At 36.0% G+C, this 18,797-nt stretch overlaps 1 protein-coding gene across 1 annotated transcript in view; it reads left to right on the top strand.

Moving 5' to 3' along the window:
• SLC9C1 (solute carrier family 9 member C1) overlaps positions 1-18,797 on the top strand; it is a 102,140-nt gene that overhangs the window by 21,084 nt on the left and 62,259 nt on the right. Inside the window, exons 6-9 of the mRNA XM_036849684.1 lie at positions 1,075-1,236; positions 5,813-5,912; positions 10,531-10,674; positions 12,283-12,457. Of these exons, the coding sequence (XP_036705579.1) occupies positions 1,075-1,236; positions 5,813-5,912; positions 10,531-10,674; positions 12,283-12,457 (581 nt within the window). The remainder of the gene's footprint in view (positions 1-1,074; positions 1,237-5,812; positions 5,913-10,530; positions 10,675-12,282; positions 12,458-18,797) is intronic.

An 18,797-nucleotide genomic window follows, 5' to 3' on the forward strand; every position in this document is an offset into this window, starting at 1 on the left:
TAGGAATGAGACTAGGTAGAGAAGGAATCTAAATAGCCTCAGTACTCTTAACATTGCCCTCCCCACCAGTGGACATGATTAACGATTCACAAATGGATTCTTTCTCCTTCATTTTACTATCTCAGAGCATAGTTCTAGGATTTACTTCCCCAAATTTAGCCTTGTTTTTTGATGTGGTTGCTGTTGCTGTTTTCTGTTGGCCATTCTTTGTTTCGATTTTGTTCTTGCTCTTCACATATTCTGTTGAAGTTGACCCTTCAGGCTTTCCTGACCCTAAGACCCACTCTCATCTGTAATTCAAACTTTGCTCCTCTGTTCCTCACCCTGTAAATGTGGGAAGGACTTCCTCACCCACTGAAAATGCCTGATTCCAGCAATCAAGGCTATCAAGGGCTTAGGTTTCCTGTTTTCCTGGGAAGGGCATCATAACGACTGTAGAAAGCATTTTGGCAAGATATAATAATATCGATAAAGGATCAACTATCCTTTAGTGCAGTAATTCCACTTCTGGGGCCTAAGAAGTAATCAGAGAATTACAAAATAATTATGTACAGAAATATACACTGCAACATTGCTTATCAGGGAAAAAAACTGGAAACAATGAAACGCCCAACAATAAGGAACCAATTGGTTCAGTTTGGGAGGCCAAGACAATACAGGAAATTCACTCAGCTGGGACTCAGAGGCATTCCTTTTTTTGTATTTCTTTGTGTGTATTATGTTAGACCTGGAAAATAAGTTCCATGGGTTTAGAGACTTTCTACTTCTTGTTCACTACTGTTTTTCCAAAATGTATTACAATTTTTGGCACTGAATAAATATATATTCCCTAATGGGGACTGAAAAAAGCTCTTACACTAAACTGATCAAATTTTACAAATTTGCGTCTGACTTTTAACATTTGAAAAGAAACGCTTTCAATTTAGGAATGAGAAAATACCCTACATCTACCCCAAAGACTATGAGCTATTTTTAAAGATAATGACAAAAAGAAAAGTTGACCCAGATTATCACTTAAAATTAAGAGCAAGTAAGTTCTATTAATTATTTTCTGTTTACTCCCCTTTCTTGCAGCCTATAGCATCATGGATAAAATTTGGTCATATTGTATAGCAAGTCTCTTGTTTGGAATTCTAACTTCAAAACTGGTACAATTGTGGATGTCTACTGTTTTTGGAGATGATGTGAATCATATAAGTCTCAGCATTTCAATTCTGTACCTCATCTTTTATATTTGTAAGTAAGAGAGCTATGCCTAAAATTAAATGATGTAGAAAAATTGAAAATAAAGATGTGGGAAATATTTAGGCCAAAAAAAAAAAACCATTCAACTGATCTAGAAGGAATATTTTTGAAAATAATGTATCAAAGGAGATTAAAAATATTAATATGTATACAATGGGAAACAATATACCAAGATATATAAAGACGATTATAAAAAACAAGAGAAATTTGACAAAATCATAATTACAATGAGATACTTGAACATGCCTTTCCTAGATAATTTCATAACCAACTGGACAAAAAAACGACTATGGCTATAAAAAGATTTAAATAAAAACTCAAATGCTTGGCTCACAAGATATATAAAGAGTTTTATCTTCCAAAACAGAATGCTTATCCTTTACATATACCTATAGACATTAACAGAAATAAACTAGACTAGAAGAACATTACAATAAAATTTCAAACGTTGTTCAACTACAATGCAATTAAATGCTAACTACAAAAGGAGGGTCTTTAAAAATAAACATTCTAACTGCCTGTAATTTAAAAAAACTTTTCTTGGTAACTCTTCAATCAAAAAGGAAATAAAAATAGAAGGCTAAACATTAGAAACTCTATCAACATTACTAATCCATTTACCACAACTCCCTTCTCACAGAAGTATGGCAGGCAATGATAATTAGCCATATCACTGTTCCCTGACAGAGCCTCAGAAGCACTTTCACCCCAGTCCTTTAGACAGCTCCACAAATGATTTGGAGTTGGCATGTGTGATAATACCTACTTCCCAAATTACACTATGTCTTTCCATTACATTTAGGAATAAGAGTGTTGCCTAGCCTCATATCCGTGATTAAACACAGATGTAGAGAATGGACTTGAGGACATGGGGAAGGGGAAAGGGAAGCTGGGACGAAGTGAGAGAGTGCATGGACTTATATATACTACCAAACGTAAAATAGATAGCTAGTGGGAAGCAGCTACATAACACAGGGAGATCAGCTCGGTGCTTTGTGACCACCTAGAGGGGTGCGATAGGGAGGGTGGGAGGGAGATGCAAGAGGGAGGAGATATGAGGCTATAAGTATACGTGTAGCTGATTCACTTTGTTATAAAGCAGAAACTAACACAACATTGTAAAGCAATTATACTCCAATAAAGAGGTTAAAAAAAATGTTTTGGAAGCTCTAGCTAATATAATAAGAAAAAAAGAAAGACGTTTATACATATTTTAAAAGAGAAAATGGTTACATTAGTCACAACATTTTAGATTATATAAAAACACCCAAGAGAATTAATTAATAAACTAAGACAACAAGGTTCTTTAATAGTTTGATATAAGGTAAATATACAAAAATTAATAAATCGAATAGCATTCTTATAAAGCAGCAGTAACTAGTTATAAAATATAATGAAAATTGATTCTCTTTACATTAGCAAAAAGTTATAAAATATCAAGGAATAAACTTAACAAGAAGTTTGGACTTAAACAGAAAGCTACACAAGTTTTCTGAGAAGTATAAAATTTAAATAGACACAAAGAAAAGCTTCTTTTTAGAAATGCTAGAGTAACAGGATTCATTACTTTCATGTCTGAGGAAGGAAAGGCAGAACATAGGGATTTGAGGTTTCCTAACTAATCTGGGTTTAAACCAGTTATAATCTAGTGAGGTTGCAGAATCGTTAATGAATTAATAGACAGTGAGAGAATGATGAGTCAGTACAAGTACATTCGTGACATACTACTTTAATGGTGTATTCCTAACCCTACAAAATTTATATTCCAGCAAATATAATTTCCTCTAACATGATTAAGGAAGCATAATCTCAAGATTAAGAGTTACACTCAAGGAAATAATTTTATCTATTTATTTAATTTTAAAAATTGAATTATCGTTGATTTACAATATTATATTAGTTTCAGGTGTACAACATAGTGATTCAGTATTTTTATAGATTATACTCCATTTGAAGTTATTACAAAATAATGGCTATCTTTCCTTGCACTGTACAGTAGATCCTTGTTGCGTATTTATTTTTTACATGATAATTTGTATCTCATAATCCCCTACCCTATCTCCAAGAAAAGTATTTTAAATTTTTAGAGTCAAGATGTCTCAATAAACATCTTAGCAAAAAAAATCCTAGGACAGAATTTCATGAAAACAGATAATGAGTAAATATAAATCTAATGTAAAAGAACTTTTACCCTGACCTGGCTTATTGTTTATATTAATATCTTCAAGGTAGTCATCATAAGTATTTTCCAAATTTTACCATTACTTAACAAGTTATAAAGAGTAGTCCAGGATTTGATCTCCTCATAGCACGTACATCCACAGTTTCCTCTTCTTTCACGATTCAGAAATGACTAAGTAAAGTGTTCATTTCTGGCTTAGCTATCATTCCTAGCCAGACTAAAATAAAGAATATAAGACTTGTAATTTTCCATCTCTAGAAGGGAAGACTCAATAGTGTGATAATGATGTTCATTTCATCAAATTAAGATTATCACAATCTGAATCAAATAATGACAGAATTTTAGAGGGAGGTGAAATTTTACAAAATAATTTAAAAAATTCATCTGGAAATATAAACTGTGAGACTATGCATGGCAATTTTTTTAAAGTGAAGAATTTTACTATTAGGTAGGTATTAAACATTTAATAAGTCTATAGTAATTAAAATACAACTGCTATTAACAGAGGAATACAAAGTAAACCAAAGAAACAGAAGGGGCACAAAACAGATCCATGTATGACAATGTGATAAACATGGCAATAATGATCAAAGTGGCATAGCCACACTATTCTTCAATATTAAAACAAAAATTTTAATTTGTACTAGTTAACTAGAACAATGTCTGCTAAACATTAAGAGAGAAAAAAAATAAGCCCATTACAGAACTGTATTGCTGTATAATCCCTCTGTAGTTTTTCTTAATGTGTGACTGTGTATATGTATGTTAGAAGCAAGCCTCTGTGAGTGTTCACAGGGTACTCCACTCCTCTCTAAGATCTTGATCCAATTATCTTAAGCTTCCAATTCTATAGTCTATGAAAATCCAAAGGTGTCTCCTCATCATTTCTGAAAATTTCTGGAGTTTTCTTCCTCATAATCTCTGCTGCCTCCTCATAAATATATAGCAATTTCTTCTTCTTAGTAAACTCTAGTGAAGACGGGGACAAGGGGATCTCACAAGGAAAATTACGTTGTGTAGTTCACAACTCTATGAGATCTAACAGCTACCCCTATCTCCTCACTTTTCCATGTTTCCCGCTTAATTTTTACCACTTGTCTCCAGTATAGAAATTCAGCAAGCAGCCTTTAATGCTTGGAGTTACCTTCTGGGTCTCATTCTGTACTTTCAAGTAACTTATCTTATGATTTTTTCTAGGCAAATATAGTCCTCTCTTCAATAGAAATTTCAATCAAAATTTTCTTTAAAACTATACCTGGGGGCTTCCCTGGTCGTGCAGTGGTTGAGAATCTGCCTGCCAATGCAGGGGACACAGGTTCGAGCCCTGGTCTGGGAAGATCCCACATGCCGCAGAGCAACTAGGCCCGTGAGCCACAACTACTGAGCCTGCGCGTCTGGAGCCTGTGCTCCGCAACAAGAGAGGCCGCGATAGTGAGAGGCCCGCGCACTGCGATGAAGAGTGGCCCCCGCTTGCCGCAACTGGAGAAAGCCCTCGTACAGAAACGAAGACCCAACACAGCCATAAATAAATAAATAATAAAATATTAAAAAAAAAAGTAAACCTAAGAAATAACAGGAAAAATTAAAAAAAAAAATAAGTAAACCTCAGAAATAACAGGAAAAATTAAAAAAAACAAAAAAACAAAAAAAACTATACCTGAAGTCCTGGCAGTGGAATTATGGGCATTCCCTTTTTCTAAAAAATATAATCTCTATACTATACCATATTATTTGAATTTTTCACAGTGATAATATATCGCTTTCATAAGCTACTTTCAAAATTATTTTTCCCTCTAGCTCATGAAAACTAAGAGACTGTTTAAGAATATTTCACAGTTTTGTACACTTTTCAGTCCCTGACAGTAAATTCACCAAACCAAAATTAAACTGGGGAAGTAGATCCATATTGGGTTTCTATTGGCTCCACTCCCTTAGTCTTGTCACAAGATCAAACCATTTCTATCTCCTACTGTCTTCCAAGAAAAAGTATGTGAAGTGGGCTAGACCTTAGAGAGCTCATCAGCTCACTTCCATTTAATTCATCCAGAGCCCCTCTGAAAAAATTAGACCTGTGGAGGGTACTCTAGCCTCACTAGGGCATATGAAGAGATTTGTGAGCACCACATTGTTGCCAATGATCAGAAGCCAAAGCAGTGCAAGGATGTTCATTACAGACTTTTCTGCACAGTTGGGTATGAATCTGAGGAGGAAGAAGGACAATGGGTGGTGATAATAATTTGTGATATTATCCAGTTGAAACCGAGTGGGTTAGCCTCTCTATATGAAGTCACTACTATCAGATATCTGATGTTTTCATCTCTGGCAAAATTTGTGCCACTGTTGATGTTAAATTAATACTTTATATTTGTTTCTTTAAAAAAATAGGTAAGCTAGTTGGAATGTCTGGAATATTTACCATCGTCATTATGGGACTTTTTTTAAATTCTACAAGTTTTAAACCAGGAGTTGAAGCACTTCTTCTTGAGTGAGTGGCTAGCATATTTTCACTTTGTTTCGTACATTAGAAGTTATAATATTGTAATAGTAAATACATCTACGTCTACATGGTCAAAATAAGAAACTGACTTGAAAACTAGCTAATTAAAAACCCGTTCTAAAAACTCTATTGCCTGTGTCCTCTAAACCTCTATCTTTAAGCAAAATTTGTAACCTCACTTTGAGTTCATGTTGACTCTATTTCACCTCTAATTCCCTTAAGTCTCTGACCATATTAGTAATGTTCAGTCTAATCCCCTAGACAGGGGCTAGGATTAAGGTAAGGCAACAGGCCTTCATCTCAGGCACAAAATTTAAGAAGGTGCCAAAACACTCAGTAATCAAAGTAAATATTTTAATGCAATATTTTAAAATTGAAATTAATACAAAAAATCCATGGTGAAAATACAAAATTTTAAAAGAAAGATCAATATTACTAACAGTTCCTTTTGCCTCAGGCTCCAATATGGATCAGTTTGGCACTGCCACTAGAATGGAAGACCAATATTTTAAAGAGAGTGAAGAGAGGCCATGCAAATCCAATTAAAAGATTAAGCTGGGGCATTTAAATACAATTGGCAGTGTTAAAAAAGAAAATAGAAGTGTACAAATTGTGCCTTGCTCAAGGGCACCCAGCTGAGGGGGTCAGTGGAATCTGTGTCAGTCTTGAAGAAGGATACTTTCTGTAATGTTCCAATACATGGGATGGGAACTTGGCCTAAATCACACAATGGCAGCATATTAATATGTGTTAACAGAGGCCCTGAACATAATCAATGATTTTTTGGCGTTTGGGAGAACATTATGGAAGATGAAATGAGTTCAGAAGTCAGAAGCTGAAAAGTATAGGATTTTATAGGATTTGAGAACATGCCACTAAAATTTCATGTCAATTACAATGGAAGCCAGTTGTACGAGCAGCTAGGCAGCATTAATTGGGCCACCCTTATAGGAAGAATTTTAAATGTTATGCATGTATTTATATCTATGGGAAGTGATTCTGAAGGCTCCCTTCATTCTTGCTGTAACTGAAAGCTGGATCTCCCCTGAAGACATTATTTCCCTCATGTTCCTTAAAGGTTATAGTGTCTTTCTCACCTGCATCCCTGATGCTATAAGCCTAGGGTTGAGGTGGGTGATTTTTCTGTACCTCAGTCACTTCTATATTATTTTTCTTATTCTTCCCCAGAGGAGCCCAATTTTGAAGCTCATGCCATCAGATTATACCATCGGCCACCCTCTTGGTTTTAGTTATCTCTAGAACTCTGAGTCACACTCTCCATTTTGTGAAGATCTTGGCCCCTGTCTCACTGCAACTCTCTCCAACATCATGCTATCACCATCCTTAGTGGCATCAATCAATATTCACACAGTTGGTCCTACTATTCCCTCACCTTTCAATTCCAAGACTTCCTCTCCTCCTGTGAGCACATCTATCACTCTGCTTCAGCCACCCACTTTATGCTCATACAAATAATAACTTCATAATCTCAATTTCAAGAATCTTACTATCTAAAATATAATATGTACCAGCTCCTACTCTCCAAAACAGTAGAAATCTAAGATAATAATGGTAAATCCTAGTAAATCCTACAAGAGTCTACAGCAGGTCCGTGCTACTCTCTGAGAGAAGGCGCACCATCTCCCATCTTTTCAGCTTAACCCCCTAGGGCTCCAATTCTATCAATTCTGTTGTCACACTGAGAATATAACGCATTGAACCTGTGATGTTTTCTGACCCTCACCCACCTCACTTCCTCCTTACCCAGATCATTTCTTTTGTTTAAAACCATCTAATAACTTCTCATTTGGCTACAAGTCAAAGTTGTTTTAATGGCAAACAAATGATATGTTTGTCCCCCTGTTACTTCTGTGATTCATTTCTACCACTCTCACCCTCACCCACCCTGCTCTAGCCACACTTGTTTTTCCTCAAATATACCAAACAGGCTTCCTGTTTGGGCTTGTGTCCTTGTGCTTCTGCTCTTGAAATGTGCTTCCTTTACATATTGGCGTAAGTAGCTGCCAATTTCATGCTTCTATTTCATTCTTCTATTCATACATCACCTTGTTAGAAAGAAATTCCCCAAATAAGAGATACTTCCTTGTCAACCCATATAATTTTTTTAAGTCATATAGTACTACTTGGTTTATTTTTATTTTTTTAATTTTATTTTAATTTTATTTATTTTTGGTTGCATTGGGTCTTTGTTGCCGTGTGCGGGCTTTCTCTAGTTGCAGCGAGTGGGAGATACTCTTCGTTGCGATGCAAGGGCTTCTCATTGCAGTGGCTTCTCTTGTTGCTGAGCACAGGTTCTAGGCATGTGGGCTTCAGTAGTTGTGGCACACGGGCTCAGTAGTTGTGGCTCACAGACTCTAGAGCACAGGCTCAGTTGTGGCGCTCGGGGTTAGTTGCTCCGCAGCATGTGGGATCTTCCCGGACCAGGGATCGAACCCATGTCCTCTGCATTGGCAGGTGGATTCTTAACCACTGTGCCACCAGGGAAGTGCCAACCTGTATAATCTTTTATTCTTGGCAAATTGATGTCCCTAAAATGTCCAGGCCATAAGGTCTTATCACTCCTCTAGGCTAAGAGCTGTGCAACATTGAGATATAAAAATGCACAGATGCCTAAATCTATAGTATCAAAATCTATGAGGGTGAGAGCATGGGATGTCTGATTTTAAAAAACTCTTCCCAGATGATACTTATATACAGACAGGGTTGTGACCCTTTGCTGCCGTAAAAGGTCTAGATTTGTTAGGATAACTCCTGATCACCAAATAAAGGAAACAGACTTTTTTTTTTTAAGTATTTGTTTATTTATTTATTTATGGCTGTGTTGGGTCTTCGTTTCTGTGCGAGGGCTTTCTCTAGTTGTGGCAAGCGGGGGCCCCTCTTCATCGCGGTGCGCGGGCCTCTCACTATCGCGGCCTCTCTTGTTGCGGAGCACAGGCTCCAGACGTGCAGGCTCAGTAGTTGTGGCTCACGGGCCCAGCTGCTCCGCGGCATGTGGGATCTTCCCAGACCAGGGCTCGAACCCGTGTGCCCTGCATTAGCAGGCAGATTCTCAACCACTGCGCCACCAGGGAAGCCCGGAAACAGACTTTTAAAAAAAATTCAGGGCTTCCCTGGTGGCGCAGTGGTTGGGAGTCTGCCTGCCGGTGCAGGGGACGCGGGTTTGAGCCCTGGTCTGGGAGGATCCCACATGCCGCGGAGCGACTAGGCCCGTGAGCCACAATTGCTGAGCCTGCGCGTCTGGAGCCTGTGCGCCGCAACGGGAGAGGCCACGATAGTGAGAAGGCCCGCGCACCGCGATGAAGAGTGGCCCCCACTTGCCGCAACTAGAGAAAGCCCTAGCACAGAAACGAAGACCCAACACAGCCATAAATAAATAAATAAATAAATAAAATTAAAAAAAAAAAAATTCAGAAGCTTTTTTTCTGTGTGCCTGACTGATTGCACACATGCACACACACACGTACATGGGCACGTCTATTAGACGGATTTGGAGCTTGGTTATTCAGCTCATATCCACTCTGAATTTGGTGGGCATTGATTCCTTACAGAATCTGGTTTCCTCCTCATAAGATATCTCCCGTTAATTTCCACCATATATGAAAGAGTCTTGATAACTCTTTAATATATGTCGCTTAATTGATTTGATTACATTTTGTGCTAATCTCAACAAGACTGAGATTTTTGATATTTGGAGGCATTTTCCCACAGTGTTTCATATTGAAATTTTCTCTGGTAATGCCGGGGTATTTGTGTTTCAGGGACAGAGTCTGGCAGCATATGGGTAAAACCAAGCTCTTTTTCCTCTTATAAAATGGTATTCATGTGCCCTTTTAATCTTTTCCATTTATTTTGCTATACATATAATGTCAACATTAAAGACATGAAATATACAGAAAGATAACAAGAAGTTTTAAATAGCTATGGTCCCAACACCCAAAAATGACAAATAATTGTGTCTGAGTGTACTTTTTCAAACTGCTTTGCCTGCAGCTGATGAGAACGTGAGCTTTGGGAATGATGCAGAGTTTTCCTGGGCTCTGGAGTACTTGAATAAGTGCAGACTCAGAAATCACAAAAGGAGAACCTACAAAGCGGCATTCATGTGAATAAAAGATTCATTCATATATCCTGAGTGCTAGCTAGATTTTGGGCAAAGGCTTAATTCTATCACTATGTAAATCAGGCTAGTAGTTCAGTATTTCCTTTTAAAATAAACAATTTTAGATCTTCCTAATGATACAAGGACTTCACAATCAGTATTTTCCAGCTACTTGAACCATAGTGCCTGAATGAGTTCTGTCAAATAGCATAGCTACAACCTAACATGTCTTTCAGAGTCAACCCAAATAGAAAGACACTAATTTACATTCAGTGTAAGCTGGTTAAAGTTGCTTTAGAATTATTTGTTTACTTGCCTTAGTGCTCCTTTCTCTGCAGTTAAATTATAAGCCCCTTGAGTGTTGGTGAATGCCTTATTCATCTTTATTTTCTTTATAATGCCTAGCACAATGCCTTACATAGATAAGTCTTGCATTGAATATGTTAGATTAATTAACTATATTTAAATTTTTTTCTAAAAATGCAGATTCTGGAATTGTCTATCATTTGTTGCTTTTCTTATGGTGTTCACTTTCATTGGACTTCTAATTCCTGCACATACATATTTATATATATCATTTTCTGATATATATTATTCATTAAATATCTGCTTAACACTTATTGTTTTCAGGTAAGAAAGTCATTTGAATTTTTCTATTTATAAGACATTGACTAAGCCTGAAGACATTCTTTAAATGACAGAAATGTTTCATTCCTTAGAATGAAAAATTCACTCAAACTTTCCAAGGAATCATCAGCAAATTAGCACTCAGTGTTTTATTCAATTTTTAACTACATTTCAAAGCAATGCAAGCATGTTGTAAAATTTTTGAAAATTAGAAAAAAATTTCTCATAATCTTACTACCGAGAGGCAACCACTACTAACATTTCGTATATTTCCTCCAGTGTTTTTTATTGTTTTTTATTCTCTGAGGTTTCATGAAGTTAAGCACCTATCATAAATAAAAATGTTATCTTGCTTTGTTCACTTAATATTATATAACAAATAACTTACTATTAATAAAGTATAGTTGGAAATAGCTTTTTAAAAATCAGGGAGGGACAAATTGGGAGACTGGGATTGATATATACATGCTACTATGAATAAAATAGATAACTAATAAGGACCTACTGTATAGCACAAGGAACTCTACTCAATACTCTGTAATGGCTTATATGGGAAAATAATCTAAAAAAGAGTGGATGTATGTATATGTATAACTGATTCACTTTGCTATACACCTGAAACTAATACAGCATTGTAAATCAACTCTACTCCAATAAAAATTTTAAAAAAAGAAAGATAAGCTTTCTTTCCTCCTAAATTATTATTCACTATTATTTGATATCTGCTCTGTTCGGTGTTCTGACGATTCTGGCATTCTGCCATGTTATGTTTTGTTATGCAATGTTATGTTATGTTACTTTTAGGTAACATTTTTCTAGCTTTGATTAAAAAAAAATTAAAAATAAATTAAATGATTACATGTCTAATAAATAAATAAATAAAAATAAAAATCATATGGAAGTCCTCCTTGTAAATGTCTTTTTTTGCCTAAATAATTTTTGTAGCCCCCTTTCCAGTGTTAAAAGGCAAAAAGCAGTCTGCTTATGTAACTGAAAAAGAGACGACATAGAGGAGGAAAACCACCATAACAATTCTTTAATCTCCATCACCCAAATTGTTAACATTCTACTTCCATCTAGGAAAATTAGTTGGGACTCAACATCAAGTCAGCCAGTGCCAAGTAAATGGAAATTAGTCCCAAATTATCAGATACAGTTAGTGTAATAAGAATGATCTGTGACTAAAAGAAGAAATAGAAATGAATTAACTGATACTGGGAAGATTCAGTAAGATTAAAATCTGCAAAGAAAAAACATTATTTTCTCTCGTATTTATTAGATTTGCTTTTATTTGTTTTTGAGATCTAGAATAGCGTATATCTACAAAATATCTCTAACACTTTCTTTTCCACCTGGAGAAGCACCACTCAAAGGTGATGTGGAATTACTCTACTACTTACCTAAGAGAAAGAAAGAAAAATAATAATACCATTCTCTTGGTATGGAATGCCCTTCTGCCTTCCTTTGGTGCCATGCCAACAGAGTGTGAAAGATGGTTCATTTGTCTGAGAGTTGGCAGTTGCACAGGGAATAGATTGGAATAGCATAGAATGGGATGGAAAGAAATTTCTATGACAAAAGTAACTTTTTAAAATCTGTTTTGTCTTTTAGACTTCTGGTCTTTCTATTATTGAGCCCTCTTTTGTCTCGACTTGGTCATGGTTTCAGCTGGCGCTGGGCATTCATTATGGTCTGGAGTGAAATGAAAGGGACTCCTAATATAAACATGGCTCTTCTGCTTGCCTACTCTGAATATTCTCTTGGATCTGAGAGGGAGAAATCTCAAGTAAAGAAAGATGTGTTATTTTATTTGAATATTTTATGAAAACTGTTTCTGTGTACTAAAATATGCTTTTGTAGTGAGATTGCTCAACTCCACTTGGAATGTGGGAGTGATTTAGCTATGATGGTAAAACTGGGGAGGGGAAAAACAACTGGCAACTTTCCTCTTCTCCATTCTAGCTTAGGGATTCCTAAATCCCTTCATCACACTCCTAAAAGATAGGTTTATGGTACAAGTTAAGGGAATTAAAACTTATAAATCATTTAAAATATTACCTGATACAGAGTATGCACTTAATAAATGTTTCTATTTTTATTTACTTCTAACACTTACTCAAGAAAAGCAGATATCTACTTATAATTGGCTCTATTGCCTTCTGTAACTTTATGAGGCCACATTTAGTAATGCTAGGAACCAAAACATTTTGCTTATCAATGGAAGTTATCTCTAAGATAAAACCCCCAAACTCTGCCTAACAAAATATAATGGGTATGACTCTCCCTCTACCTCATCTCAAAATAAGATAATTTCAAGGAGCTCTTTAAGAAATTTTCTATGCAGACATCACAGCACATCTAATACTTCTATCGTGGCTTTTTTTTTTTACATAAATTCCAAGAGTAAAGGGAACAGTGCAAAGGCCATTATTATGTATAATCCAAACATTAAAAAACTAAATATTCAAGCACTGCTTTCTAAACCTTATCTAATATTACATGACCTCCTCCTTCTTTTTAACCTATCTCCACCTGCCTGAATAAAAATCAGTGTCATCATCATACATCCTGACCAGTATAATGGTGAACATTGCACATGGATATGGGTTTCGAAATTTTTAGTTGGTTGCTATTTACTGTGTGACCATCCACAAGTTATTTAATTCCCACCACCTCACCCAAAGTGTCAGTTTCCTCACTCCAAAACAGATTTAGTAATAATACCAATGGTTTGTTAATAAATATTTGACAAGTAACTTTCTCAGAGAGGGGGAGACCCTAAGTTGTAGTGTTTGCCAGTTTCTGTTGCGTAATCACTGGCACCAACAGGAACATCAATCTGCTCATAAACTTCCTGAAAATTTAATGATCAGCTCTCACAAACTTGTATGAGCCAGGTCTATCTGGCTATCTCACTATCTCCACTGTCTCAAAGGGTTATTATGATAAATTGAAAATATACCTAAAATGCTAAGCACATTGTTTAGCATATAGTAAATGTACAATAAATCTGAGCTATGATGATGATGATGTTGCCATGTAGACTCGCTTTCAAATAAAACTTTGGTAAATAAAATCATTTGAGAGATGTCTCAGTAGTAGTTAACTAGTTGAGAAGAAAGTAGCACTCCTTACTTAATTTAATTTAGCTGAATCCTACAGCTAATTTATTAATACTCACAAAGAAACACTACAATGAAAGCTTAAAATTTTAACTTAATCCTGTCTCTACTACTCACAAGTTCAATGACTGAACGGAATATGTTCCAAACAAGTGCATAAAAATATGTGAAGCAAAAACTGAGAACTAAGAGGAAAAATAGACAAACTATATTTGGAGACTTTGACACTCCTTTCTATAATTTGTTCAACAAAGTGTAGAACAACTAGATAAAAAATCAGCAAGGATATAGAAGAACTAAGCAACACCATCAACCAACAGGATCTAATTGACATTTATAGAATTGTATCAACTGATATAGAAAAAACACTTAACAAAAATCAATATGTATCTATGACAAAATCTCTCAAAAAATAGAAATAGAAGGGAATTTCCTAATGTTGATAAAGAACAGCTACAAAAAAATTTACAGGTAACATTATAACTAATAGTGAAAGACATTTTCACCCTATAATTGGGAACAATCCAAGAATGTCTACTCTTACTCTTTTTGTTAAACATCATGATGGAAGTTCTAGCTTGCTCCATAAGATAAAAAAATAAAATAAAATAAAGGAAAAAACCCCACATGAATATTGAAAAGGGAGAAATAAATTATCCCTATTTGCAGATAATATGATTATCTATATAAAAAATTCCAAGGGTCTTCAAAAAGAAGAGAAAAAAAGCCCTCCTAGAACTAATAAGTGAGTTCTGCATGGTCTCAGGATACAAGATAAGTATAAAAAATCAAGTATTTCTATATACTAGCAATTGATACAAGGAAATGAAAATAAAGATACAATTCCACATACAATCATTCAAGAAATAAAAGCAAAGGAACTAAAATAATGAAAACAATTTTGAAAGAGAAGAAAAAGTGGGAAAAATCAGTATACCCAATTTTAAGGCATTATTACAGTTATAGTCATGGAGATTAGATAGTATTGTCAGAAAGACAGAGACATGTGGAACAGAATAGAGAACCCAGAAATAGATCCACACAAACATCCCCAACTTTTTTGATAAAGGTGCAAAAGCAATTCAATAGAGGATGTCTTACAAATGGTGCTGAAGAATAGGACATTCATAAGCCAAAAAAAAGAACATTGACTCAAAGTCTCACATCTTTTGCAAAAATTAATTCATAGTGGGTCACAGAATTAAATATAAAATGTAAAACTTTTTTTAAACTTGGGATAAAATCTTTGGGACCTAGCATAAGGCAAAGACATCAAAGGCATAATCCATAAAAGAAAAAAAAAGAAGAAATAATACTTCATCAAAATTAAAAACTTTTAACAGTCCAATGGGCAGAATACAGGAAGAGGCATTCCACAGAAGAGGATATACAGATGACAAATAAGCATAAAAAATGGTCAACATCATTAGCCACTGGGGACATGCAAATTGAGACCACAAAAAGATATCTCTCTATTAGAAGGGCTAAAATGAAATATGGTGATGAAACTAAATGTTGGTGAGGATGCAAAGAACCTGGGCCACTCATACATTGCTAGCAGGAATAACAAATAGTACAGTCACTCTGGAAAAGAATTTGGCAGTTACTTAAAAAAAAAATTACATACGCAAAGGAAGGGACCCAAAGGGCCTGGGGTAGCATGGGAGCTTCTGGCCCGGACACCTAGGGCTCCCATGCTAAGTCTGTCAAGGTCAAGGCTACAGCAACTTGACAAGACTTTCCACTATCCTTAGGTCAAGAAGTTTTTCCTGGGAGCTTGGAGGTATCAAAAATTCATGCCAGAGAACAAACTGTACTTGTCCCTCAAACATTTGCCTTTAAGGGTAGCTTCAGGGCACTACACTCTGTTTCTGAATCAGCCCATCTGGCAGCAGCCTGGTGAAGCTGCCTCCTCCACTCAGTCTCCTCCATCAGGAACCATTTTCTTCTTTGAACACCATCAGGGACACCCGCAGCAGGGGCTGGGGGCCTGGTCCAGCAAGGACCCAGGAACTCAGAGATTTCTCCTGATTATGTCACAGAGTGCCAAGGGGAGGACTAGAGCCATGTGGCTGACAGGGTCTTGGTGCTCCAGCTGGGTGTCAGCCCTGAGCCTCTGAGGTGGGAGAGCCAAGTTCAGGACATTGGCCCACCAGAGAACTCTCAGCTCCTCATAATATCAATCGGCCAGAGCTCTCCCAGAGATGTCAGTGTCAATGCTAAGACTCAGATCCACTCAACAACCAGCCAGCTCCAGTGCTGGACACCCCATGCCAAATAGCTTACAAGACAGGAACACACCCCACCCATTAGCAGAGAGGCTGCCAAAAATCATAATAAGTTCACAGACATCCCAAAACACACCACCAGACATGGTCCTGCCCACCAAGAAGACAAGATCCAGCCTCATCCACCAGAACACAGGCACCAGTCCCCTCCACCAGGAAGCCTACACAACTCACTGAACCAAACTTACCCATTGGGGGCAGACACCACAAACAATGGGAACTACTAACCTGCAGCCTGAAAAAAGGAGACAGCAAACACAGTAAGTTAAGCAAAATGAGAAGACAGAGAAATACACAACAGATGAAGGAGCAAGGTAAAAACCCACCAGACCAAACAAATGAAGAGGAAATAGGCAGTCTACCTGAAAAAGAATTCAGAGTAATGATAGTAAAGATGATCCAAAATCTTGGAAATAAAATGGAGAAAATACAAGAAACGTGTAACAAGGACCTAGAAGAACTAAAGAGCAAACGAACAATGATGAACAACACAATAAATGAAATTTAAAATTCTCTAGAAGGAATCAATAGCAGAATAACTGAGGCAGAAGAACAGATAAGTGACCTAGAAGATAAAATAGTGGAAATAATTACTGCACAGCAGAAGAAAGAAAAAAGAATGAAAAGAATTGAGGACAGTCACAGAGACTTCTGGGACAACATTAAATGCACCAACATTTGAATTATAGGGGTCCCAGAAGAAGAGAAAAAGAAAGGGACTGAGAAAATATTTGAATAGATTATAGGTGAAAACTTCCCTAATATGGGAAAGGAAATAGTCAGTCAACTCCAGGAAGCTCAGAGAGTCCCATACAGGATAAATCCAAGGAGAAACATGCCAAGACACATACTAATCAAACTATCAAAAATTAAATACAAAGAAAAAATATTAAAAGCAGCAAGAGAAAAGCAACAATTAACATACAAGGAAATCCCCATAAGTTTAACAGCTGATCTTTCAGCAGAAATTCTGCAACCCTGTAGGGTGTGGCAGGACATATTTAAAGTGATGAAAGGGAAAAACTTACCACCAAGATTACTCTACCCAGCAAGGATCTCATTCAGATTTGACAGAGAAATTAAAACATTTACAGACATGCAAAAGCTAGGAGGATTCAGCACCACCAAACCAGCTTTACAACAAATACTAAAGGACCTTCTCTAGGCAGGAAACACAGAGAAGGAAAAAACCTGGAATAACAAACCCAAAACAATTAAGAAAATTGTAATAGCAACATACACATCAATAATTACCTTAAATGTAAATGGATTAAATGCTCCAACCAAAAGACATAGACTGGCTGAATGGATACAAAAACAAGACCCACATATATGCTGTTTACAAGAGACCTACTTCAGACCTAGGGACACATACAGTCTGAAAGTGAGGGGATAAAAAAGATATTCCACGCAAATGGAAATCAGAAGAAAGCTGGAGTAGCAATTCTCATATAAGACAAAATAGACTTTAAAATAAAGACTATTACAAGATACAAAGAAGGACACTATATAATGATCAAGGGTTCAGTCCAAGAAGAAGATATAACAACTGTAATTATTTATGCACGCAATATAAGAGCATCTCAGTACATAAGGCAAATGCTAACAACCATAAAAGGGGAAATTGACAGTAACACAATCATAGTAGGGGACTTTAACATCCCACTTTCACCAATTGACAGATCATCCAATATGAAAAAAAATAAGGAAACACAAGCTTCAAATGATACATTAAACAAGATGGACTTAATTGATATTTACAGGACATTCCATCCAAAAACAACTGAATACACTTTCTTCTCAAGTGCTCATGGAACATTCTCCAGGATAGATCATATCTTGGGTCACTAATCAAGCCTTGGTAAATTTAAGAAAATTGAAATCTTATCAAGTATCTTTTCCAACCACAATACTATGAGACTAGATATCAATTACAGGAAAAAAACTGTAAAAAAATACAAACACACGGAGGCTAAACATTACACTACTAAATAACCAAGAGATCACTGAAGAAATCAAAGAGGAAATCAAAATATACCTAGAAACAAATGACAATGAAAACACGACGACCCAAAACCTATGGGATGCAGGAAGAGCAATTCTAAAAAGGAAGTTTATAGCAATACAATCCTACCCCAAGAAACAAGAAACATCTCAAATAAACAACCTAAACTTACACCTAAAGCAATTAGAGAAAGAAGAACAAACTTTGTTAGCAGAGTTAACAGAAGGAGAGAAAGTTTGCAGAAGGAGAGAAATCATAAAGATCAGATCAGAAATAAATGAAAAAGAAATGAAGGAAACAATAGCAAAGATCAATAAAACTAAAAGCTAGTTCTTTGAGAAGATAAAGAAAACGGATAAACCGTTAGCCAGACTCATCAAGAAAAAAAGGGAGAAGACTCAAATCAATAGAATTAGAAATGAGGAAAGAGAAGTAACAACTGACATTGCAAAAATGTAAAGGATCATGAGAGATTACTACAAGCAACTATATGCCAATAAAATGGACAACCTGGAAGAAATGGACAAATTCAACCTGGAAGAAATGGACAAATTCAAAGCACAACCTTCCGAGACTGAACCAGGAAGAAATAGAAAATATAAACAGACCAATCACAAGCACTGAAATTGAGACTGTGATTAAAAATCTTCCAACAAACAAAAGCCCAGGACCAGATGGTTTCACAGGTGAATTCTATCAAACATTTAGAGA

Source organism: Balaenoptera musculus, chromosome 4 (assembly GCF_009873245.2).
Source record: "Balaenoptera musculus isolate JJ_BM4_2016_0621 chromosome 4, mBalMus1.pri.v3, whole genome shotgun sequence".
Lineage (NCBI taxonomy): Eukaryota > Metazoa > Chordata > Mammalia > Artiodactyla > Balaenopteridae > Balaenoptera > Balaenoptera musculus.